Source organism: Doryrhamphus excisus, linkage group LG11, assembly GCF_037039965.1.
Source record: "Doryrhamphus excisus strain RoL-2023G ecotype Guam linkage group LG11, RoL_Dexc_Guam_v1.1, whole genome shotgun sequence".
NCBI lineage: Eukaryota > Metazoa > Chordata > Actinopteri > Syngnathiformes > Syngnathidae > Doryrhamphus > Doryrhamphus excisus.
Genome location: NC_136367.1, coordinates 3,982,224 through 4,007,970, shown reverse-complemented (window position 1 = coordinate 4,007,970; position 25,747 = coordinate 3,982,224). Strand labels below are relative to the sequence as shown.

General features: G+C 39.3%; 1 protein-coding gene across 1 annotated transcript in view; it reads left to right on the top strand.

Moving 5' to 3' along the window:
* The window catches only part of nrxn3b (neurexin 3b), a 294,220-nt gene that overhangs the window by 7,634 nt on the left and 260,839 nt on the right, over nt 1-25,747 (top strand). The window contains exons 5-7 of the mRNA XM_078794519.1: nt 9,705-9,722; nt 10,741-10,767; nt 13,804-13,815. Of these exons, the coding sequence (XP_078650645.1) occupies nt 9,705-9,722; nt 10,741-10,767; nt 13,804-13,815 (57 nt within the window). The remainder of the gene's footprint in view (nt 1-9,704; nt 9,723-10,740; nt 10,768-13,803; nt 13,816-25,747) is intronic.

Genomic DNA, 25,747 nt, shown 5'->3' with positions numbered 1-25,747 from the left:
CCGCTGTATCACCATAAACCACCTCTGTGCACTCGTGTAGGCTTGATGCTGACTGGTGTGACCTTCAAATCGGTGTTTTCTGCAGGAAAAATAAGTCTTTTTTTTATTAAAATCTGGGCTGCACAGTGGTCGAGTGGTTAGCACGCAAACCTCACAGCTAGGAGACCAGGGTTCAATCCCACCCTCGGCCATCTCTGTGTGGAGTTTGCATGTTCTCCCCGGGTTTTCTCCGGGTACTCCGTGGGGTTTCCTCCCACATTCCAAAAACATGCTAGGTTAATTGGTGATTCCAAATTGTCCATAGGTATGAATGTGAGTGTGAATGGTTGTTTGTCTATATGTGCCCTGTGATTGGCTGGCCACCAGTCTAGGGTGTACCCCGCCTCTCGCCCAAAGACAGCTGGGATAGGCTCCAGCACCCTCCGCGACCCTCATGAGGATAAGCGGTAGAAAATGAATGAATGAATTTTAGAGCCCTCTAGAAATGAAGTAACACCCCTATAGTGAACTTTATACTCACATTACCCAATATAGTAGACATACTATCATACATACCTTCATACTATCCATGCTCACAAAGTAGCCCTCGGCCTCAAAAAGGTTGGTGACCCCTGGTCTATATGTACCCTGTGATTGGCTGACCACCAGTCCAGGGTGTACGAAAACAGCTGGGATAGGCTCCAGCACCTGCCGCCAGCCTCGTGAGGACAAGCGGCAGAAAATGAATAAACAATGGCAATTGAAGAGAATGCAGGAATTGAATCTAGTCTACACTTTTATTGCAAATGTTGATCCAAAATTAGGGGGCAACCTCAGTTTCAGAAGGGTAAATATTTGAGTGGGCGTATCAATAACGTTAGCTGGTGGACCCAAAATATGACCCTGTGAAAAGTGGGGATGTATCGTCAAATACTATTTGGTATTATTGTATATTCATATTATATTTGAAATTCTTGTGATTTTTAGTGCTTGTGTAGATATTATGTGATGGAAGTCAAATTACAAAATTATGTTGTCTTTTCTCCACAAAATTGACTCCGCTCCTGCAAGGATGTGCAGGGACTTGAAGGTACAAAGTGTTTGGATAATGGATGACTTCATTTCCTCTTTCTGTGCCAGCATTGTCAATTTTTTGGGGGGGGAGGGGGGGTGAGGGTGGTAACACTTTTTTTTGATACTATCTATGTCTAGTTCTTTTTGGGAAATATGTGAAATGTCTCGCAGGACCCATTTTTCATTTGCGATTGGTCCCATTCCCAGGAAAAAAACGTTGGTTGAAGGATGTCTTATGTACTTCTCTATCTTTCATATGCCGACTGATGTCAGGAAGAGTGTGATTAATTTCTTCTTTTTAGCTACGTCATTAAAAAAAATGTACATCACATCCATAGGGAATAAATTAAAACAGTGATCTGCTTTTTGTCATGTGTGGGTGATGGTAAATTACAAACTGTGCGAACAGAACCATGTTGCGTTTCCTCCTCTGCTGACCTATTCTTGCCAGTCTAAATCAGACTGGCTGGGCTCCCCGAGGTGATGGTGATGGTGATGATGGTGGTGGTTGAGGGTGGGGGGGGGGATAAAACATCAGGGGAATGCTCACTGAATGCTACTTCAGTAGCACAAATATATTTCTGCTTATTAATGAAAATGAATTGAATGCAAGTTTTAATATGTGTGTGCAACATTTTTTGTTGTATTAGTTCCTTAACATACGTATCATTCAGCGCTCAAATAAAGCTGTTTGCAGCTTAAAAGCCAAGAGTTTGCCTATGGCATTGTTCGGAACAGCACGCGATGTGCTGGTTGCGAAGCAGTGAAGCGGCAACGCTGGATTTGTCCTCTTTTTTTTTTTTTTTTACTTCATCCCATTTGCTGAGCAGTCAATGCAGGAGGTCTATTTGTCTAATAAACCCCAGAGAGGCTGACAGGGGACTGATGATATCCTTGGGTTAAAATAGTCATTGCTTTAAAAGAGTGGTTACGATTCAGCCGGACAGCTTGGACAAGGATGTCCATATCTCGGGACAAGTAACTTCACCACAGGCTTTGTTGGAAACCAATTTATCCGAGAAAAACACATCCTCACATGTTTAACCTTCCTGTTGGGTTACGGTCGGCACTGACCCGTTTTACATTTTAATGCATAAAAAGTATCACATAACATTTGATTATTGCATCAAGGCTTTTTTACTTTGTCAGGAAACTCTATTTCAACTAAATAAAACAAAAAAAAATATTTTAAAATGGTCTGGTTGAAATTATGACCACTATATTGTGAGGGTCGGTTTCAACCCGGTTATAATAATATGACTATAAAGCAATATTTTGAGCCAAAACTGATATCATAAGTGTACAATTAGCCAACACAATGACAACCAGCTCCTCTTCTCATCATGTAAGCTTCAGGGGATTCTCATTTTGACCGTTTTTCCAGTATACATGTGAGGTGAATTCACTCATTTGACTGATGGCTGATTTCACATTTATAATTTGGATCATGGAAAGAATGGCCAGAAGTACAGTGAACCAAAATCTGGACCTGTTCTGCTTTTTGATTTCAGTTTATACTAAAGTTCTGTTGCTGAAAACATAACTTTTTCTACCTTTTTTGACATTAATATATATATGGGTCAAAATTCACCCATATGATTAATACACCAAGTGATTAATACTAAAATGAGAAAATAAATAAAACTAATTTATTTAAGAGATATGTTCTATAGCCCTCAGTAATAGCCAGGTAACAAAAGAATTCAATTTATTATTTATTATGATTCTTTTGAGGTTCATTTTACCATTTTTTGAAATTAAAGTTGTATAGTGACAAAAAAAGGCCTCCATGCCCACACCAAAAGTGTTAAAACCAACATTTTCATAGATGAGGAAGCCTAAGAAGGTAACCAAGACATGGTAACTTATTGTTTTTAGTGTATTTTATAGCTGATTTAATACATGGGTGCAAACCGACCCGTTAACATAAGACATGATACCAGAAATCTAACACAAGAGGAACGTCAATCCAAGTTCCTGTTCGCGGATTGGCTGGGATAGCTCCCACGCTGACCTCACCGCTGCGCCTTCTGCTTCCCGTGAACTGATGCGGCTGTGGTTGATTATGCAACTGAGACGGGAAGCCATAATTAGCAGGATAATGAGAACAAAGATGGCTAATTTGTCTGTGGAATGCCTTCATAAACACCCCCCCCCCCCTGCCAACGCCGCTGTCGATAAATGACAGAATTCTTGTACAAAATCCACACACAAAGTGCTGAGATTCTTAACCAGACAACGGCGATCAGACTTCCACCATTTGGTTCCACCAATGAAATGCAAACAACTGTTCAGCACACCTGTCTTTGTTGGCGGACTGTTGACTATCCTCCCATTAATGCACATCTGTCGGACCTGTGAATAAATATTTATATGTTATCACACCGAAGGGCCCCAGACCTTGCATGCGCGCACCCATTCATATTAACAGTTATGGAACTATGCACGCACACATACACACCCATGAGCACCAAGACCCCCCCGAGCCGCTTGTTAAAATGGGCAGATGGCTGACCGACTGAGTGGAATGGGGCTGCGTTGCTTTCCGCCGCGGTCCTAATTGTTGCCTGCTAACCCATAAGGCTTAGAAGGACAATACAATAGGTTTGTTTACATTGAATAAAATAAGACTGAAGGGATTTGTTTGGGCAAAATAATAACAACTGGATTGAAGGGGGCTGCACAGTGGATGAGTGGTTAGTGCGCAGGCCTCACAGCTAGGAAACCCGAGTTCGATCCCACCATCGGCCATCTCTGTGTGGAGTTTGCATGTTCTCCCCCGTGCATGCGTGGGTTTTCCTCCGGGTACTCCGGTTTCCTCCCACATTCCAAAAACATGCTAGGCTAATTCATTCATTCATTTTCGACAGCTTTTCCTCATGAGGGTTGCAGGGGGTGGCTGGAGCCTATCCCAGCTGTCTTCAGGCGAGAGGCGGGGTACACCCTGGACTGGTGGCCAGCCAATCGCTAGGCCAATTGGCGACTCCAAATTGTCCATAGGTATGAATGTGAGTGTGAATGGTTGTTTGTCTATATGTGCCCTGTGATTGGCTGGCCACCAGTCCAACTCGAAGACAGCTGGGATAGGCTCCAGCACCCGCCGCCAGCCTCGTAAGGTTAAGCGGTAGAAAATGAATGAACAATGGCAATTGAAGAGAATGCGGGAATTGAATCCAGTCTAATAATGACAACACTTTTATTGCAAATGTCCAACTTGAAGACAGCTGGGATAGGCTCCAGCACCCCGCAAGACCCTCGTGAGGAAAAGCGGTAAAAAATGAATGAATGATTGAATAACAACTGGATAGACGGGGGCTGCACGGCGGTTGAGTGGTTAGCACGCAGACCTCACAGCTAGGAAACCCGAGTTCAATCCCACCCTCGGCCATCTCTGTGTGGAGTTTGCATGTTCTCCCCGTGCATGCGTGGGTTTTCTCCGGGTACTCCGATTTTCTCCCACATTCCAAAAACATGCTAGGTTAATTAGCGACTCCAAATTGTCCATAGGTATGAATGTGAGTGTGAATGGTTGTTTGTCTATATGTGCCCTGTGATTGGCTGGCTACCAGTCCGGGGTGTACCTTGCCTCTCGCCCGAAGACAGCTGGGATAGGCTCCAGCACCCCTGCGACCCTCATGAGGATAAGCAGTAGAAAATGAATGAATGGATTTTAGAGCCCTCTAGAAATGAAGTAACACCCCTATATTGAACTTTAGACTCATATTAGCCTATATAGTAGACATAATAAGAGAAAGTAAGATGTTTTTACGCTGCATGGCGGACGAGTGATTAGCACGAGGGCCTTCCAGCTAGGAGACTCGAGTTCAATTCCACCCTCGGCCATCTATGTGTCCTGTGATTGGTTGGCCACCAGTCCAGGGTGTACCCTGCCTCTTGCCCGAAGACAGCTGGGATAGTCTCCAGCACCCCTGCGACCCTCATGAGGATAAGCAGTAGAAAATGAATGAATGGAGCAATTTCGTTATATTTCGTTATTTTTATATTGTGCTATTTTTTACCAATTTACATTTCATAAAAAGCCTCTAAAATATACTTTTAAAGAGCACCCTTGTAACAGAGCAGGACTTTGAACACATTTTCCCACACCCCAGATGTCTCGACGTGAGGACGATTTGATGGTATTCAAATCTAGGACACATTTACTGTGTTTTTTTTACGGTACACAACATATAAAGTACTTGTCAGTGTAGCGACGTTGATGTCAGTCTCTGATGTGCTGGAGCTCCTTGCAGCACAAACAGTTGGCTATAAAACACATTCAGTCTCCCTTCCCATGAGGATGGGGATATATGAGTGTCACTAAGTATGCCAGGGCGATCTGCTGAAATTAGACACCACTTGATATGCACACTAAATCCAATTTGCTCCATTTTGCTGTCATCAGCAATAATCACGACATAATTTCCGCCAAAAAGTTATTGTATTAGTTCGGAATTTACTCCTTCATGAATATAAGTACCATAAATTCCCATGGAAACTTGGAACTCTGCGACTTTATGGCTAAATGTCTCCTTTGCTGAAGAACTATTAGTGATTGTTTAAATCAGGGGTGGGCAAACTGCGGCACAGGGGCCACATGCGGCACGCCAAACGGTTGTATCCGGCTCGTCAGTTGATTCCAAAGTATTAAACTCAAACTTTTAACCTTTAAACTTTGACCTTTTAACCTTTTTAGGGTTGAAGTAGCTTTTCACACGCAGTCGTCCGGACAACTACTTCACCCGCGGTGCCAAACAAACACCTGAGAGTGAGCAACCACAGCTCTCGTTGACTAGCTATTTAGCTTCCTTTGTAGTAGTAAGGAACAATGGTGACGTTGCATAATAACACAGCGCATTAAATAGTAATTCATTAGATTGCCCGTGGGGCTGCACGGTGAAGAGTGGTTAGCACGCAGGCCTCACAGCTAGGAGACCCGAGTTCAATTCCACCCTCTAAATTGAATTGTTCTTCCCGGGTATGCGTGGGTTTTCTCCGGGAACTCCGGTTTCCTCACACATTCCAAAAACATGCTAGGTTAATTAGCGACTCCAAATTGTCCATAGGTATGAATGTGAGTGTGAATGGTTGTTTGTCTATATGTGCCCTGTGATTGGCTGGCCACCAGTCCAGGGTGTACCCCGCCTCTCGCCCAAAGACAGCTGGGATAGGCTCTAGCACCCCCTGTGACCCTCGTGAGGATAAGTAAATGAATGAATGTTTACTATATTAGGTGACCATTAAGGTGACTATAGGGGTGTTATTTCATGTCTTGAGGGCTCTAACAGTGTTAAAAGTCATATTTAGGACGTAAACAGGTTTTCTATGCTCTCAACATGAAAATATCCACATTTATGAATAAGGAATCCCACTTTACGGGAATACTTTATGTGCCCTGTGATTGGCTGGCCAGTCCAGGGTGTACGCCACATTTCGCTTGAAGACAGCTGGGATAGGCTCCAGCACCCCCACGACCCTCGTGAGGATAAGCGGTAGAAAATGAATGAATGTTTACTATATTAGGTGACTATAGGGGTGTTATTTCATGTCTGGAGGGCTCTAATAGTGTTAAAAGCCATATTTAGAAGGTTATAACCAGGTTTTCTATGCTCTCACCATGAAAATATCCACATTTATGAATAAGGAATCCCACTTTACGGGAATACTTTATGTGCCCTGTGATTGGCAGGCCAGTCCAAGATGTACCCCGCCTTTCGCCCGAAGACAGCTGGGATAGGCTCCAGCACCCTCGCAACCCTTGTGAGGATAAGCGGTAGAAAATTAATGAATGAATGAAGATTACCCGTGGGCTGCACGGTGGACAAGTGGTTAGCATATAGGCCACACATGTTCAAACACTTGCATGTAATTGGTAATTTGCGACTCCAAATTGTCCATAGGTATGAATGTGAGTGTGAATGGTTGTTTGTCTATATGTGCCCTGTGATTGGCTGGCCACCAGTCCAGGGTGTACCCCGCCGCTCACCCAAAGACAGCTGGGATAGGCTCCAGCGCTAATATTAGCCGTACAGATGTTAGTACCTTTACGGTAATGATGTGTATATCAGCCCCTATTCTTTAATTCAATTAAAGAGGTTCAATATCCAAACCTCGGGTTATTGCAGTGTGATATTCATAAGGTCAAGGTTGTTAAGAGCGACACTCCATTATTTAATGAGTATGTAAAATGATTGCTAATTTAAAAACCCCACATGCTGCATTGGTAATGAAGTGTTTAAGAGCCATTTTTTGTTCAAAGAATCTACTGGTTTGATCGAGGGCCGGTAATTGAAGACTCGGGCGAGCAAAGTGTAAAGCAAGCGCTGAAATGGTGCCTTCAGGCTTAGCTTTAGGGATTAATAAACAGACATGGAAAAAAATGACAGTTACAATAATCTTACTATAAAAAGTAGGTCATGGAGGGGGGGGAGGGGGAGGGGGGAGGGCGGTGGTGGTGCAGGGACTTGCTTGATTCCAGTGCAGAGGGCATTTGTGCCGAGTGCCCAAGCTGAAAATGATGTTTATATTTGACTTGTGAAAATAGAGCAGCGGATTACGCCCGGACCACATGTCCTCAACGGCACGTTGGCTTGGGTGGACCATGTCACATCAAGAGAAAAGGCTTTATCTGCATCAGGGAGTGACTGTTTGACACGCAAACAGGATGCAAGTGCTTTCATACACATAAAAAAATTAAAAAAAAAAACACAAAAATGAAGGCTGCCCCTTGAAGCGTGGACACTCACGGGTTCTGAGCACCACCGTACTCGAAAGCCGGAGAGGCATTGTCTCCCCTCCCCCGTTAAAGCCACCATTTGTCCTACCCGTTCTTTGGCCAATGTCATCCTTCTTATGTGGGAGGAAAAGTGGAAGTCATTTTGGACTCCCCTGGAGACAGGAAAACAATTCTCACGTCAGTCGCTGGTGCATTTGTCTTGCTGCCTCTTGAAAGTCCACCATTTGTAGATTTACAGTATATATTTATGTATATCTTTATTTATTCTGATATTATAACTGATTATAACTGATATTATTTAGTATTTATTATGATTATTTAGTATTTATTATTTCTTTATTTTGTATTTATTATTGTATTTTATTTATTATTCCTTTTTTACGTAACATGTTTTATTTATTTTCCTTTTTTTACATTTTTGTCCTTTTCCTTAACACTGCACAAGCTTTTTACTTTATTCGTTTTTTTTTACTCCTTGGTTATTGATATTTAATAATCTAGTCCTATAATTCACAAATGCTGCGGGTGTCTTACATTTGTGGATTGACAGTATATATTTATATATATCTTTATTTATTCTAACTGATATTATTTAGTATTTATTATCATTTATTTAGTATTTATTTCTTTATTTAGTATTATATTATTGTATTTGTTATTCCTTTTTTTTTTACTTATTTAACATATTTTATTTTATTTTTATCCTTATTTTTTTGCATTTTTGTCCTTTTCTTTTCCTTAACACTGCACAAGCTTTTTACTTTATTCGTTTTTTTTTCTCCTTGGTTATTGATATTTAATATTCTAGTCCTATAATTAACAAATGCTGCGGGTGTCATACATTTGTGGATTTACAGTATATATTTATTTTATTTTATTTTATTGTTATTTTTTTTGCATTTTTGTCCTTTTCTTTTCCTTAACACTGCACAAGCTTTTTACTTCATTCGTTTTTTTTACCCCTTGGTTATTGATATTTAATAATCTAGTCCTATACTTCACAAGCACTGCGGGTGTCTTACATTTGTGGATTTACAGTATATATTTATATATATATCTTTATTTATTCTAACTGATATTTAGTATTTATTATGATTTATTTAGTATTTCTTATTTCTTTGGTTAGTATTTATTATTATTTTATTTATTATTCTTTTTTTACTTATTTAACATTTTATTTTATTTTTTCTGCATTTTTGTCCTTTTCTTTTCCTTAGCACTGCACAAGCTTTTTACTTTATTCGTTTTTTTTTTACCCCCTGCTTATTGATATCTAATAATCTAGTCCTATAATTCACAAACGCAAACACTGCGGGTGTCTTACATTTTATTCATATATAACCCTAACCCTCTAACCTCATATCTATTTGTAAATCAACATTTTATATCGTTCATGAATAGATGTGTTGCTAATTTTTCCTCTGTTCTGTTGAACCATCTGCTAGCAAAAGTGAGCATTCCCCTGAGAAAAATCCCACTGGAAGATGAATTAGTGCTAAAAAAGAAAAACTTCAGGGGAGATATGAAGGTGAAAGAAACCCTCACAACACCATAAATCCTTCCATGTGCGGATTTATGTGTCTACGTGTGATATGGATGCAGAATATTATGTATGCTATGCCAACAATATTCTCATTTTGAAAGTGTTCTTTGCCAAATGTTTAATATCTGATTCCCTTAGCAGATGGGACAGATGCAATGTTTTCTCTCCGCAGCAGGTGAAGTGGTCTTATTGATCAGGCATGTCAAGGGGCACCCGTGTTGCTCTTTTACATGAAAATGAGTGATGGTGGGGGGGGGGGCTCTTTAGCTTTTGCATGATAGGCTGACATGCAAAATTACTGGAAGTGTGTTGCTAATTTGGAACTTCTCTTTCCTTTCTCTTTTTTTTTTTTGTCACTTGGAAAATCCACAGCAGTCCAAAGAACAGCAGGTGAGTTTGCAACAGCCTTAACTCATACAGTTTGATAACCACACCATACTTAATGTCTTTAATTTAATGTGTTTTGTTGTCAAAAACCCTTTTATTCATTTTTATTTATTTTTTTTTATTTTTTCATTTATTTTTTTATTTTTATTTTTATTTTTTTATTTTTATTTTTATTTTTATTTTTATTTTTATTTTTATTTTTATTTTTATTTTTATTTTTATTTTTATTTTTATTTTTATTTTTATTTTTATTTTTATTTTTATTTTTCACTTTTAAATGTCCCTTTCATTTAGCTTCAATATAAATAACACTCTACTCTCCAACATTCTAGGATAATATTGTCGTTCTCCTTTAATTTCTGATCAACATTTGCAATAAGTCCATTTTTACTAGATCCTTCTTTGTCTCTTCAATTGCCGTAGTTTACTCATGACACAATGCAGCTTTGAGCCCTAAATGATAATGATAATGTAAGAGTCACCACACGCAATTATGGTACATTAAAGGACCACCAAACAGAGTGCGAAATGACAACTTTTGATGAAAAACATTATCAGTGAAGCTTTAAAAACATAACCATGTACATTTTAGCCTTTTTAACTGTGGTACATGTATGCTGTATGTTTTATCTGTATTATTTACAGGATAATTTCCTAATTTAACGGAACAAAAATAACATTTCCAGGCCCTTGTATATGTATACATGGATACACAGTAGTGCTCTTTCGGTTCATAAAATAGTTTGACTATCTTTTGAGAGTAGTGTATATATGGAGAAAATAATAAATATAAATGGCTGAAGACTTTTCCACAGTACTTTTTAAAAAAAAAATTTAAAAAACATTTTCTATATTAATAACAAAGCTTTCAAATGCCCTCCGGAAAGCTTTGACTTGAATGTGGTTGTCATGGTTTGCCATCCTGCAAAGCATGCATAATGACAATACAAGTGTTGTATTGGTGTGCTGCTTTTCATTTCTTTCTCTCTCTCTCTTGCTCGCTATGATGGTCCTATTCAAGGCTTCGCACACCTAAAGGCAGAGCAAGGTACTTTTCTATTTCTTAGTTGTTTGTACTTTCCACCTGGCTTGGTTTTGGGGCATCATTTTACGCCATGTGCCTTCGCTACCTGTCTGTGTGCATTTGTTGCAATGCTCCAAGTGTTGTTGCAGACTTGTGTGTGTTTGTGTGTGTGTGTGCACAAGGGGAGGGTGCATGTCAGCATGGCATGATCTCATCTCACCTTAATCTTACCCAGTTTTTTGTGCATTACATAACATGTGTGTGTGTGTACAGCTTTAAGGTCTGTGTGACTAAAATGTTCTTACCTGACCCTTGTGCCAAACTGAAGAGGAAATCATTACCAAACCCATTTCAAGGTCGCCGACGTTGTTTTAACGTGAAAAGACAGCCGCTAGAATAATAAATGCGATCTCCAGTTCATTCCTTAAGCTGGTTGTGATCTTGACATCGTGGAGCGTGACCTTCATCATCAGACTCATTACGTTATTGTATGCACTTCTCATCCATGACTGCTCAAAGGCCTCATTATTGTCCTTGCAAGCAGCATGTGACCTATTCATCTCGAGGGCGCATTTGAGCAGTTCATGAGCAAATTATTAAAAGGTCAATATTGCTAAACGTAATCAATTTTTTTTTCTCATGATGACATATTAAAGCAACGGTACTAGTTGTGCTAGTGTTTCTCCTCGGTTCCCTTTACGGCCTCAATAGTGGGATTTAGAGGGTTCTGAACAATGCGGTGTATTGATGTACATAGTGATGTCATTTGCATAATTGGCTATGATGAATTTTGCAAAAAGTGTGTAAAAAAAAACAAACAAATATCTGTCCCCCTGTGAGTGCTTTTAGAGGGGAGGGGCCCACATTAGCGCCAATTCTATTTATGGTGCCCCAAATATATTTGTGTGTATTATGTGATAATTTGAGCTGTAATATTAGTATCATAGTAGCAACCTGATACTGTCATATTATAGACTAGGATTGTGTGCAATAACCAATTACCGTATTTTCTGGACTATAAGTCGCACAAGGCCAAAAATGCATAATTAGGTAGAAAAAAACATGCATACATAAGTCGCATTTTTTGCAGGTAAAAACTTTTTTTTTAAATTTATTTAACACTTTTAAATGTCCCTTTCATTTAGCTTCAATATAAATAACACTCTACTCTTCAACATTCTAGGATAATATTGTTGTTCTTTAATTTCTGATCAACATTTGCAATAAGTCTAATTCTTACTAGATCCTTGTTTGTCTCTTCAATTGCCATAGTTTACTCATGACACAATGCAGCTTTAAGCCCTAAATGATAATGATAATGTAAGAGTCACCACACGCAATTATGGTACATTAGAGGACCACCAAACAGAGAGCGAAATCACAACTCTTGATGAAAAACATTATCAGTGAAGCTTTAAAAACAGAAAATGTGTCCAGTGTTTATGTAACATAAACAGTTTTACGTACAGTAACTATTTTGTTTTCTTCATGGCTAGTCCCGAACAAGTTTCTCACTTACCCCAAACTTTTTCTCGATTACTGTTTTAAGCTGCAGAGTATACTTTTTTTTTGAGGGGCATTTGTGTTCTGTTGTTGACTTTGTAAGCTAACGTCTACTGTTTAAATATTGAATTGTTAAGAAGTCGGAGATATCAGCGCGGAAATCTACAGTACCTGCTTGTGCCTGTCTGTGAAATTATATTTATATTTTTTCGCTCTGGAGTATAAGTCGCAGGAACCGCCAACCTATGAAAAAAAGTGGGACTTATTGTCCGGAAAATACGGTAACTGGTTGTCCAGAATTGTGTGTAAAGGATTGTTTATCAATTATAACTTCAACAGATTGAAGCTAAATTGAACTTGGCGACTCTCTATTTGTATTTATTTGTATTTTTTAAAAATGAAATATTTTTAAAATGTGTACCTCAACAAGCGCAGCAAAAACTAGCAAAAAAAAAAAATTGTGTTCAAAATAACTTTAAAAGTACAGAATAGATTGGGATGAAATTTGTAGGAATTGCCAAAAATTGTATATGGAAGGACTGAAAAATTTTTGGGAGTAATGGTAATGGTTTTATTTCATTTGAACATGCATCAGATTACAATTGAATGCATCACATAATCAGTTCACAGTTCCACATGTCCAAAAGGAGTAGGAAGAAGCACAGCTTATTAAAACCTACCCCTCCATCTGGTACTTTTATAATCAGTAACTGTTACATTTGTTCACTTCCTGCTTTCCATAATACAGTTTAAGGGTTTTTTTTTTTTTTTTTTTAATAATGTACCTCGTACCAAACAAATTACTATCAGAAAGTCAGTATTGATACAGAGCTAATATTTCTACCTCAATGCCACTGATTAAAATTACGGAGGGAATACAGATACAGATACAGGAGTCATACTGGAATACACTGGAATTTTTTAAAAGGATTCTTTAACATTTCGAGTGAGGACCATTTTGGCCATTTGTGCATATAACGCCCCCTAAAATTGTCAAAGTCCAAATACAGGACAAGTTTTCAGCATATTCTAGTAAAGATAAAAAAAAAATTGGATTCTTTTTTTGGTGTGAATCCCTATACAGGGAGGGAACGATGGCGCTTGGCAGGGGTCTGTGCTCTGTAGTTATTATTCTAGACTACTGAATTTGGCGCTTTTGTCCAAATGATGGAATAATTCAGCATTGGGGCAGCAGTTTATGTAAAGATCGATCAAAACCACCGTTATCCAGCACTGTTTTCTCTGAAAGCAATTAGAAAATTTGCCCGAAAACACATATCCCAACCTTACGTTGAGCTCAAAGGTCTGAAAAGGACACCAGAGAATCCAAGATGCAGCTATCGAAACAATGCTAAAAAACTGCTTATGAAATGTCCTACCCATGGCCATTTGCATGATTGTCAGCTTTTTGCATGATTGTGTAAGCTATCAGTGTTAAAGCTGACTGTAATCTAACTCCGTCTTTTGTGTTGCCTTCCTGCGATGTTCTACCCGGGATGACCCTGTTCTTCCTTTCTCTCTACGGACCCCTTCTCTTCTCTTCTCTTCCATCTGTAGGTAGAAACAAAGGTACAGCAGCTCCTTTTTCCAATGCGCTTCAAGTGTGTACATATGTGTGTTTACTTTCGTGGGTTCTGCCGCCGGTGGTCAACGGTTGGTTATGTGTGTGTTCATTAAACTTGTGCATGTCCTCGGTTGTGCCGTATGTACGACAGAGACTGTGAAAATTGGGAGACTGGATGTTTCCCCGCTAATGAGCGAGCGTGTCTAGTGTTGCATGACAGATGAGTGATTGAGCCGAGACTGGAGTGGAGATGGAAAGAAAGATGATGTCAGTGCTGAATGCTCCGGAGGAAATGCCTTAATTATTGCCGTTTAACAGAAAATGATGAACGTCTGCTCTAATATGGATCACTCACAGACACTGGAAGCTGTGCATATTAATGACTGTGGGAAGATGCATTTGTGGTTACCTCCGATGTTAATTTATGGAAGCGCCTACTTGGATGTGACAGCTCGTTTCCTGGTGAAAAGGAGCTGATTGGGAAAGTTGACCTGACATTTGGCTTAATTTTGCCTCGTTGTATTGCAATCATGCAGACAAAGTTGTGATTTGACTTGTGTGTGTGTCTCAACTTTGGAGAACTGAGTTGCCTTCCAAGCTTCATCGCGCCACGACTGTGTTGTTTAGGTGCTGTCGTCATGGCAACATAGCATGGCCAGTTGTGCTACAGTTGGATGTCTGGTTATGACTAAGCTTGGTTAGGATCACAACGGTCACATTGAGTCATCAATATGACCTTCACTATTCCCCAGTGTTTTGTTTTTTTTACAAATGAGGAGCTCATAAGCGCCCTCTGGTGGACACACGCAACTGGATTAATTATTGCAGCTCCCGGCAGCTAAGGCCTCTGCTGTGAAAAAATACATTATTAAGTCAAAATAGCAGTTTTTTAATTTTAACCACATATTTGTACTTGTCATGTATATTTCTTAGCTACCCTTTTGAGTGTTAAGTTGCTGTGTGATGACTTTAGCTTTCTATTTAAGATGGCACCGTGAGTCAGACTGTTATTTTGAGTAATGACTTTTTTTGTTTTTCTCCGGGTGCTCCGGTTTTCTCCCAAATTCCAAAAACATGCTAGGTTAATTGACGACTCCACATTGTCCATAGGTATGAATGTGAGTGTGAATGGTTGTTTGTCTATATGTGCCCTGTGATTGGTTGGCCACCAGTCCAGAGTGCCCACAAAATTCAGAAATTTTAGGTCAAAAAATATATTTTTTGAAATTATATAATTGTCAGGGGCCTGCACGGTGGTCGAGCTGTTAGCGCGCAGGCCTCACAGCTAGAAGACCTGAGTTCAATTCCTTCCTCGGCCATCTCTGTGTGGAGTTTGCATGTTCTCCCCGTGCATGCGTGGGTTTTCTCCGGGTACTCCGGTTTCCTCCCACATTCCAAAAACATGCTAGGTTAATTAGCGACTCCAAATTGTCCATAGGTATGAATGTGAGTGTGAATGGTTGTTTGTCTATATGTGCCCTGTGAGGGTGTACCCTGCCTCTCGACAGAAGACAGCTGGGATAGGCTCCAGCACAATGAATGAATGACTTCCGATGGTTTGGAAAGCTCATCGTGAGTTCCCTGTAGCTTGTGATTGGCTCCTGCCAAAAACAGAGCTACCATTTCCTCACTGACTCGTAGCAGCGTATAATTGTAACATCGTTTTGTAACTTGTAGCTGCTTTACTAAATCAGAAGTAATGCTTTCCATTTGGAGTCCACGGAGAGTACCTCTGGTGCTTCTATTTCCTAAGGACACACAAACCCAATCCACAAGGGATTGAAAATTAACGATGCATGATAAGGTTCATGTGATGGTAGCAATCACTGTGCAAAACATGCAGGACTCTAAGGTCCAAAGGGCAATTTAAAGTTGCAGTGTGACGCTTGAGAATTAATTTTCCGGCCCTATTAGAGCTACACATGTGTGAATGTAAGTAATATGGTTTGGCAGTTTGAGGACACTGCAGCGGTAAAAAACTGGACCATAGACCTTTAGAGAAGGGAAGAAGAAGATGAGATTTTGGAAGCCGAAAATGAAAATGATAGTCCCTCGTTTATCGTGGTTAACTGTTTCCAGACAAAAAAACATGGTGACTGATTGTATTCTGTTGTATTTCTACTATTAAGATGAAAGCATTTCTGTAATAAAATCAGTGTAATGATCTATTAAATTCTGGCAGCAGACAAACCGATCTGCTATTGCAACTTTGACTCTCGAAGGAGCCGAATCAATTTTGTAAAGTAATGAGAAAGCGTTGCTGCAAAGGAAAGCATCTAATCCTATGGCTAAGAAAGCTTTGGACTAAGAATGTCTTCTTTAATACCAAAGTCACACACACACTAACTTTTAAAGTCAAAGTGTTTCTTTGCATCGTTCACAGAGACGATTTACTTCATCTTCATCATTCGCTGGCCTCCGTATTGGTTGGTCTCCATCCTCCTCCTCCTTATTCTTCCTCCACCTCTTCATTGTTTATTGCAGTGTTTCTCCACTTCAGTGGAGATCACGAACACAAGTCACGCTCCGCATGGGAGGGCAGTGTTTATGCTGAATGCCTGGCTTAGGTTTAGCTCCCTGTACTCTTAAACAGCTGCTATACTTCTGTTAGAGTTGACAATGACGTTGGACAGCGGATTTAACCCTTAGATGCATAAGTGGGTCAAAAATGACCCGGTCAGGTTGTTTTCTTGAAATATCTTTAATGACATTTTTTAACATTTCATATTCCAGGTATTCCTCAAAAAAAAAAACATTTTTTGATATCATGCCATTCACATTTTTAACTTACCTTTTATACGTTTTAAGAATTTTTTGTTTTTGTGTTACTACCCCAACCTTCCATAAGTGGGTCAAAAATGACCCGGTCAGGTTGTTTTCTTGAAATATTTTTGTAATGAATTTTTTTTATCATTTCATATTCCAGGTATACCTCAAAAAACATGTTTTTGATATCATGCCATTCACATTTTTAACTTACTTTTTATAAATTTTAAGAAATGTTTGTTTTTGTGTTACTACCCCAACCTTCCATAAGTGGGTCAAAAATGACCCGGTCAGGTTGTTTTCTTGAAATATCTTTGTAATTACATTTTTTTATAATTTCATATTCCAGGTATTCCTCAAAAAACAAGTTTTTGATATCATGCCATTCACATTTTTAACTTACCTTTTTTACATTTTAAGAATTTTTTGTTTTTGTGTTACTACCCCAACCTTCCATAAGTGGGTCAAAAATGACCCGGTCAGGTTGTTTTCTTGAAATATCTTTGTAATTACATTTTTTTATAATTTCATATTCCAGGTATTCCTCAAAAAACATGTTTTTGATATCATGCCATTCACATTTTTAACTTACATTTTAAGAAATTTTAGTTTTTGTGTTACTACCCCAACCTTCCATAAGTGGGTCAAAAATTGACCTGCATGCATTTTCTATGGAATCCAATAGGAACCTTTGATTCTTATCAACTTTCATTCATTCATTCATTTTCTGCCGCTTTTCCTCACGAGGGTCGCAGGGGGTGCTGGAGCCTATCCCAGCTGTCTTCGGGCGAGAGAACCCGGGTCTCCTAGCTGTGAGGCCTGCACGCTAACCGATCGACTACCATGCAAGCCCATGACAATTATATAATTTCAAAAATATATATATTTTTGACCTAAAATGTGAATTTTGGGGGCAGTGACGACTGCATCGCAAATGGTAAAACTATCTAATTATAGTTAGGAATGGTGAAGTCGGTAAAATGATCTTTTAGAATGGGTTCCCTTCTTATTGACCTACAAACAAGACTGCTTTTGCATCCTTGCAGAGAGAATAAACAACAGGATTCTCTGTTCTGAATCGTGCGACTCTGAGCACCAGGTGCCATTTATTGGCTTTGGCGTGTGTTGCTTGCAGTTTTGATAAATAGCGATTAATGGCCAGACGCTCACCCTGAAATTGAGTTTAACTTGTGTGTCTCCTGGAAAAACAGCCCAGAATTCGTCAGGTGGAATTGGAAGTTGCTAAAATTGAGGGTATTGGTCAAATTGATTTCAGCTCGAACCAGCTGCTCCTCGATTGGTCCGAAAATACAAGTACATCAACAATTTCCTTTAAACCCTTGGCTTTTCCTCTTGTTGCTTATTGTTTCTGAAGGAATACAGATTGTCTAAGGGGCAGCCTTTACCTGAGTAAAGCCCTTTACCTTGTTACAAGCCGGAGCCTAAATTGTTGTGAATCGTGCCTCCAAGGTAAATGCTGACAAGAAGTAGCGTGTGAACCACCGTTTGCAGTACTTTCCTTACTTTCGGTGAACAAATTCCCACATGGTATTGAATTTTTCAGTACTTAATGAAATGCACTGTTTGGCAACAATCAGTTTCAGGATGCTTGTAAACATCCAAACCTTACACACCATCCTTTCCAGGTATCATATCAACACTTTGAACAGCCATACAAGTGTAAAAGTAAGTTAACCACTATCTGTTACCTTTTTAAACATCCAATGTCTTCCAATGACACTTAATGATGCTTCAAAGTTGTTGTTTTGACTAATAACTGCATTTTGTTGCCCTGTACCAGTTACATAAGCAATAATAAGTTGAATCTAATCTAATAACAGGACATATTCAACCATGAAACAGCATGATTATTAATATATTTTAGTAAAACCGGATTAGAGTAGAACCGCCAAATTCGAATGGAGGAGTGGCAAGGGATGACTGTCCATAAAAGGTAGATTTCTCTCAAAAAAAGTTGACAAATCTGTTGCAGGTGTAGCATAGCAACATGCTGTTTATTCAGCTGGCCACAATAAAAGGCCAATCCAAACCGTGCATCCTATTTGTCCTGATTAAAAAAATGATAACCTAGTACTTTTGCTGCTGAGATACAGTAGTAAACGTAAACGTGATGTACTTCTGTGTCACTTTGCAAAGCATATTGAATATAAATAAACCATTGCCACAACATTTTTTTACTCACCGCTATGTTACCCACATTTCATTTTTATCGTTATTAGTAAGCTCATTGTGGAATTCTGCTTTTAAAGAAACTTCCAATGTTTTTTTTTTTTTGCCTTTCTTCATTCGTGAGATAACCCAAACCCCCCAAAATGCCATGCTTTCTTTCTCCACAGTATAAGTCAAAAAGGAAAGTCAGTTAATTAAGGCAAATAATTAATGCAGAGCTGATAGTCAGTGTGTCTCGCTGGGGGGGGGCAGAGAAAGCTTTGAGGAAATATTACCCGTCAGTGCTGAACTGTGTAAAATGATGATGTTATAAGATGCAGCTTTTTGAGTACATTTTTATTTTTTTAATGTAATTTTTCCATTCCTGCACAGTCATTCTAGCATTTTCTCTTTGCTGCCATTTCCTTTATTGTTTTTTATTATTATTATTATATATTATTATATTGTGTATTTTTTTTTATTTATTTTATTTTATTTTTTTATTTTTTTTATTATCTTTACGCTTGATGTTGTCCCTCCCTACATTTTACCGGAGGCCATAAGCCCAGACACTGTCAGCTGCAATGCACAATCCCCCCCCCCGTCCGCACCCTTCTCACAGACTTACCAGTGCCAACCTGACCATTGGTTGTCCAAGCACCACGCCCCCCCCGCCCCCTCAGCTCTCTGCAACTGACCTCCAGAATCAACCGAGCAAAACTGATTCTCACTTTTTCACGGATCATATAGTGCGTCAGCAGTTACGCAACGGCAAGCGAAAAAATAGAGTGAGCGGAGACGGCGACCACATGCATATGGAAGCAACATATGTGTACATTTATTTGCACTAAACAGAAGAATGTGGCAGTTAAAGGTGCAGTCACACTAAATGTTGAGAATGACTGCCTTGGAACTGAACATCCCAAGGCCTTCCTAACCCAGATGAGAGACATAATCTCTCCAAGGTGTCCTGGGTCTTCCCAAAGGCCTTTCTAGGGAGGCATCCAGACCAGATGCCCGAGTCACTACCTCTGGCTCCTCCCAGTAGTATCTCCTGGATGAGCCCAGATCACCCTGCAAAGGAAACTCATTTCCGCATGTACCCGGAATCCTGTCTCTTCAGTCACGACCCATGTACCGAGGGTTTGCTTCAGGAGCCGAGGATTGACCATCTGCACCCGACCTCTTCGGGCTGTGCTGCATGGGTGCAGGCGTGGCCACCAGACGCTTGCCGTCGTGGCCCATCCCCAGGCCTGGCTCTACAATGACCTGCATTCAAGAAAACTTGGTGCACATATTGCATATTTCCTGTCATGGGGTATTCCTGGTGATGGCAGGGGGCATGGGTTCACAATTCCCGACCAGGGTTGCACCAGGAAGGGAATCTGGCGTAAAAAATACCAAAAAACATTCATGAAATTGACTCGCTGTAAATATATTTCCTATTGGAACCTGAATGTAGGATATTGTTTGAAAGACGGCAAAATCCTTTTGAGTAGGATTTATGTCAATAACTAGGTTAAGATGTTGCTGGAAGGGGTGCATCCATGTAAGTGTAAGAATTAGGATGATGTGGGAGTGTGTGTGTGCAGTGTGTGATTGTGCGGTGGAGGAGTGACACGTGGAGCCTTGATGGCTGCAGCCATGCATGGATGTTCACACCAGGACGCGAGTAAACAAACACGGCAGCAGATAAGAAAGACATGCGGTGACCGCTCCTGCATCACTGCAGACTGTCCACTTCTTCCTTCATGCTTCGCTCATTGTCTCAATCAACCTCCATATTGTTTTTCTACGTAAAAGTAGGACTGTCACAAGATCAACATTTTTAATCTGATTAATTGCATTTGCCGAATTAACTCATCATGATTAATCACATTTACCAAATTAATAAATAATGATTAATCACAGCTGCAAATTAATTAATCATGATTAATCACATTCATAAATTAATTAATCATGATTAATCATGTCCCACCCTTGGCCATCTCTGTGTGGAGTTTACATGTTCTCCCTGTGCATGAATTAATCACAATTCATCGCATTTTCAAATTAATTAATCATGATTAATCATATCCCACCCTTGACCATCTCTGTGTGGAGTTTGCATGTTCTCCCTGTGCATTAATTAATCATGATTCATCGCATTTTCAAATTAATTAATCATGATTAATCATGTCTCACTATGTCTGAAATATGCCCATTTTTCCGTATATTTATTGAAATATATATATATATATATATATATTATATATTTCTGAGGGCTGCACGATGGACAAGTGGTTAGCAGGCAGACCTCACAGCTAGGAGACCGGAGTTCAATCCCACCCTCGGCCATCTCTTTTTGGACTTTGCATGTTCTTCCCGTGCATGCGTGGGTTTTCTCCGGGTACTCCGGTTTCCTCCCACATTCCAAAAACATGCTAGGTTAATTGGCCACTCCAAATTGTCCATAGGTATGAATGTGAGTGTGAATGGTTGTTTGTCTATATGTGCCCTGTGATTGGCTGGCCACCAGTCCAGGATGTACCCCGCCTCTCGCCCAAAGGCGGCTGGGATAGGTTCCAGCAACCCGCACAACCCTCGTGAGGATAAGCGGGAGAAAATGAATGAATGAATATATTTCTGTGTATTTATTATGAGCAATGAGAGGTTGCGTTCAAAAACACCAATGTTCAAGTGCCATTAATGTCGGCAACAGATGGAATGAAACAGCATCTGCGTGGCTTTTCCGTCCCATCCCCTCAATAAGTCTTCAATAAAGTAATGTTGAATGTTTATTTATTCATTTCATTCACCTTTTATATTTATTTGGCTTTGTTTTGTTTAATTATTCTCTAGAAAGTGATTTATGTTAACACTTCTGGGTGTCTGAAAGAGATTAATCGGATTTACATTATTTCCTATGGGGGAAGTTGTTTTCCGTGTTGACCTTTTGGAACAGATCAAACAATGAAAAACAGAGGTTCCACTGAATACAGTCATAAAAATGCACCCGAGAAGCTGAATGTATAACAAGGTTTTTATTTATTATAACTACATCATATAAATTCAGTGTTTTCCAGCCATTTAATTAGACTTGCTGTGCTAAGAATAGAAATATGCATTGAATTAATTGCATTGTACACATCCTAATCATGCCCACATATTAGCTCTTTAATTAGTGCCAAAGATGCTTACAGTATTTGGACAGCAACAGCATTGTTAGTGTTTATCCGTGTTTGAGAAGACCCTATACAGCTTCATTAGATCTAAATTGGAGTGAATCTCCAACCTCCCCCCTTTGAGAATGAACATGGTCTGAGCCACGTATAGCAGGCGGATGCCCTTGCTTCGACTAAGCCATTATGCAGATGATATGCAAATAAAGCCATCCGATTAGATTCTGCTTAGCGTGCGGTGCACTGAGGGCGGATAATCAAGTGTTGATCAGCGCCCTATGCTGCACTGCTTGCTGTGTGTGAATAGAAAGTGTGTGTTTGTGTGCATTGCAATTGTGTGGCGAGCGTAACTGTGGACTTGTGGCCCATCGGATTTGAACGGAGAACATGTCTTCCACCTCTGTATTCCGTTACTATTCATTATTGCAGGATTTTTTTAATCAAAATGTTTATCTTTCTATCTTGTTTATCTTGTTTGTTTTATGCACTTTGTTTGGCGGTCCTTGAACGCACCGTACTTGGAAGCTTTGCCATGTAATGCAGCTTCAAAAACTGCAACGAGGTGAACACAAGTTGATATGATTGTAAGCTGTTAGGGTTAGCATTGTTAGCAAGTGAAAGACCTGGGTTCGATTCTCGGCTTGGCATCTCTGTGTAGAGTTTGCAATGGATCATCATACGTTATCATCCGTTAGTCGTGACGACCGATACATTTTAAATGTTAAAGTAAAACTGCACTTAAAAAAAAAATTGCCCATCATCCACTATCCTTATGTGAAGCATGACCCCACGCATCTTTTCTCTTCTGCGAGTTCTAATGAGAGAAAAACAGCTCGCATGTGGGAGCTAACGACTATACATCCACTATGAAACCTCCACAAAATGCCAACAATCTCTTATTTACAAAACTGACCTTCATACAAACCAAGTTATAGCGACATTGTTATTGTAGCAGCTAACTCAAAGTACTATTTTTCTGATGTAGTGACACAGCGCCTTGCACCATGTAGGGTTAATTGGTTAATTGTGTTGTGATGTGGCATTTTTCCAGTTATTTTTGAGTAGGTGGAAAACAGTTTCCATTATTCTGTGGTTTGTTGGATAACGATAATCTCTTGGAGCAATGTATAAATGGTCTTCCACTCGTATAGTGCTTTTCCACCTACAAGGCACTTAAAGCACTTTGACTGCTGTTACTGCTTGTGTATGAAATGATATGATGTTTTATAGTCGAAATAGGTGTCTCCCATGACGTGCATTGGTAACTGTTTTTCTCATGGTGCAGTATTCCTTGATCACAATAGATGAAAATATGAGCTGGAAACCTCATATTACAAATATACAACATAAGGTGGACAGAAATATTTCAATATTGAACAAAGCAAAATTTATTCTCCATCAGAAATAACTCCACACTCTTTATTGCTCTCTGGTTCTACCATATCTTACTTATTGTGTGGAAATATGGGGTAATAACTATAAAAGCAATCTTCACTCGCTAAATGTACTGCAAAAAAGGCCAGTAAGGATAATTCATAATGCCGCCTACAGAGAACATACTAACTCCTTATTTCTAAAATCACAAATACTTCAACTTGCTGATGTAGTTCATCTTCAAACAGCTAAAATAATGCATAATAAAATACAATAAAATACAATAAAATACAATAAAATACAATAAAATACAATAAAATACAATAAAATACAATAAAATAAAATACAATAAAATACAATAAAATACAATAAAATACAATAAAATACAATAAAATACAATACAATAAAATACAATAAAATAAAATAACCAATTACCTAAAAATGTCATCCAATAATTCTCTACAAGAGAAGAGAAATATGATCTCAAGGAAGAACTACATTTGAAACACTTATATGCTAGGACTATGTTAAAAAGCCATAGCATTTCAGTATGTGGAATCAAACTATGGAATGGATTGAGTAAGGAAATCAAACAATGCACAACGATGAGCCAATTCAAGAAACAATACAAGCAGTTGATGTTTGCTAAATACAAGGATGAAGAGTCTTGAACCAGTCATGATGTGCTATATATATCACTATATTGACACTTACTATGGTACCCATTATGGCATTGGATGCTCATATCACCTTGTACTTCGGTACGAGGTACATTATTTAAAAAAAACAAAACAAAAAAAAAAACCTTAAACTGTATTATGGAAAGCAGGAAGTGAACAAATGTAACAGTTACTGATTGTAAAAGTACCAGATGGAGGGGTAGGATTTAATAAGCTTTGTTTCTACCTACTCCTTTTGGACATGTGGAACTGTGAACTGATTATGTGATGCATTCAATTGTAATCTGATGCATGTTCAAATGAAATAAAACCATTACCATTACCTTTAAATGTGTTTGATACGTTGCTAAAACATATTTAGGGCTTTCACCTAGATTGTGTCACAAATGGAGCTGAATCTAATCTAATCACTGGAAATGTTCTGAAATTAGAAACGCGGGGATCTGCTGTACTTGAGGGAGGACATTGCTGTCACAAAGGGATTATAGTCCTGTGCCAGTATACTATATGACACGCCCACTGGGTGAGAACATTCTTGACCTTCTGTTTGCTCTGATGTTCACGCCAGCAGCTGACATGCTCCGATGTGTTAACATGTCCAAATATGATCTTCTGTCTTTGAACATGAAAACGGCATTTGGATGTGCGTACCTGTCACAGAGACCGAGTGAGGGCCTTCGTGAATTATGAAGCATATTTGCTTTTTAGCACATCAGCAGAAAGAGTTGATGCCACAGTCAATGTCACAGCCTTCATGCATAATTGCTTCACTTTGTCATCGCCAGGGGCGGGCCAGATCCACATCTGATTGCTTCCCTGCTTGCTTCTTTTCGTTCTGTCTTCATCTCCCCTCTCAGTCTTTATTCTCATTAGGCTCATTAGCGACGGAGACAAAGCGCCAGCATGTGGAAAAATGGGGAACAAAGTTGGATAAGCGTTCACATTCAGCCTTCACCTCTGTTGGCGTTTCGCATTGGGAGATATCAGACGATTTGCTCATAGCTAGGAATGGTTGCGTTGATCTAAATAAAGCCTAATCGAGGATAATACCGTGTTTTACGGACTATATGTCGCTTTGCTCGACATGAACGCAAACCTCATTATATGACACGAAAATACAACATTAGCTACGTATACATGGACCCAAACATTCCAATTGCTTTCAGTTTATTTGCTCAAACAGAAAGAATGTAACCTTTGTATACACCTCATTCCGAAAGAAAAGTGCCAATCCGAATGAACATATAATGGGATTCCCAGGGGTGGAATATTCCTTTCCTCAATCCGATTGAGGTATCTTGTACCCGCTCAAACGGAAAGTTGTCAGGGTGCGTTCTTCTTCGTGGTGTTTTTCTTCTTCTGTTGTTTATTGGCGGTTGGCAAGCAGCTTTCGGTGTGCATTAGCGCCATCTGTGGAACAGAATATAAACCCTTCTATACGTCATTCATAAGTCCAGAAAATATATATTTATATAAAACAGTTTAATTATAAAATATTAGCAATATTGAATTTGATCTTTTCCTGTTCGAATTTATCCCGGGTGCGTTCTTTCAGCGAATGCTCAAATATGACGTAACACGCAGCTCCAGACATTCTTCAGTTTTAAAAATGGAGGCGAGCAATCGGCACTGGACTGCTGCGGAAAGTTTGTTTTTAATCCAAACTAAATTTCAAGACTGGACGGACGAAAAACTGGCAATACGGAGTTATTCCAAATAGTGAAAGAAAAACTTGGGGAAGTCAGTTTCACGTGATGTTAATGTTTACGTTTTACTGGGCATGCCCC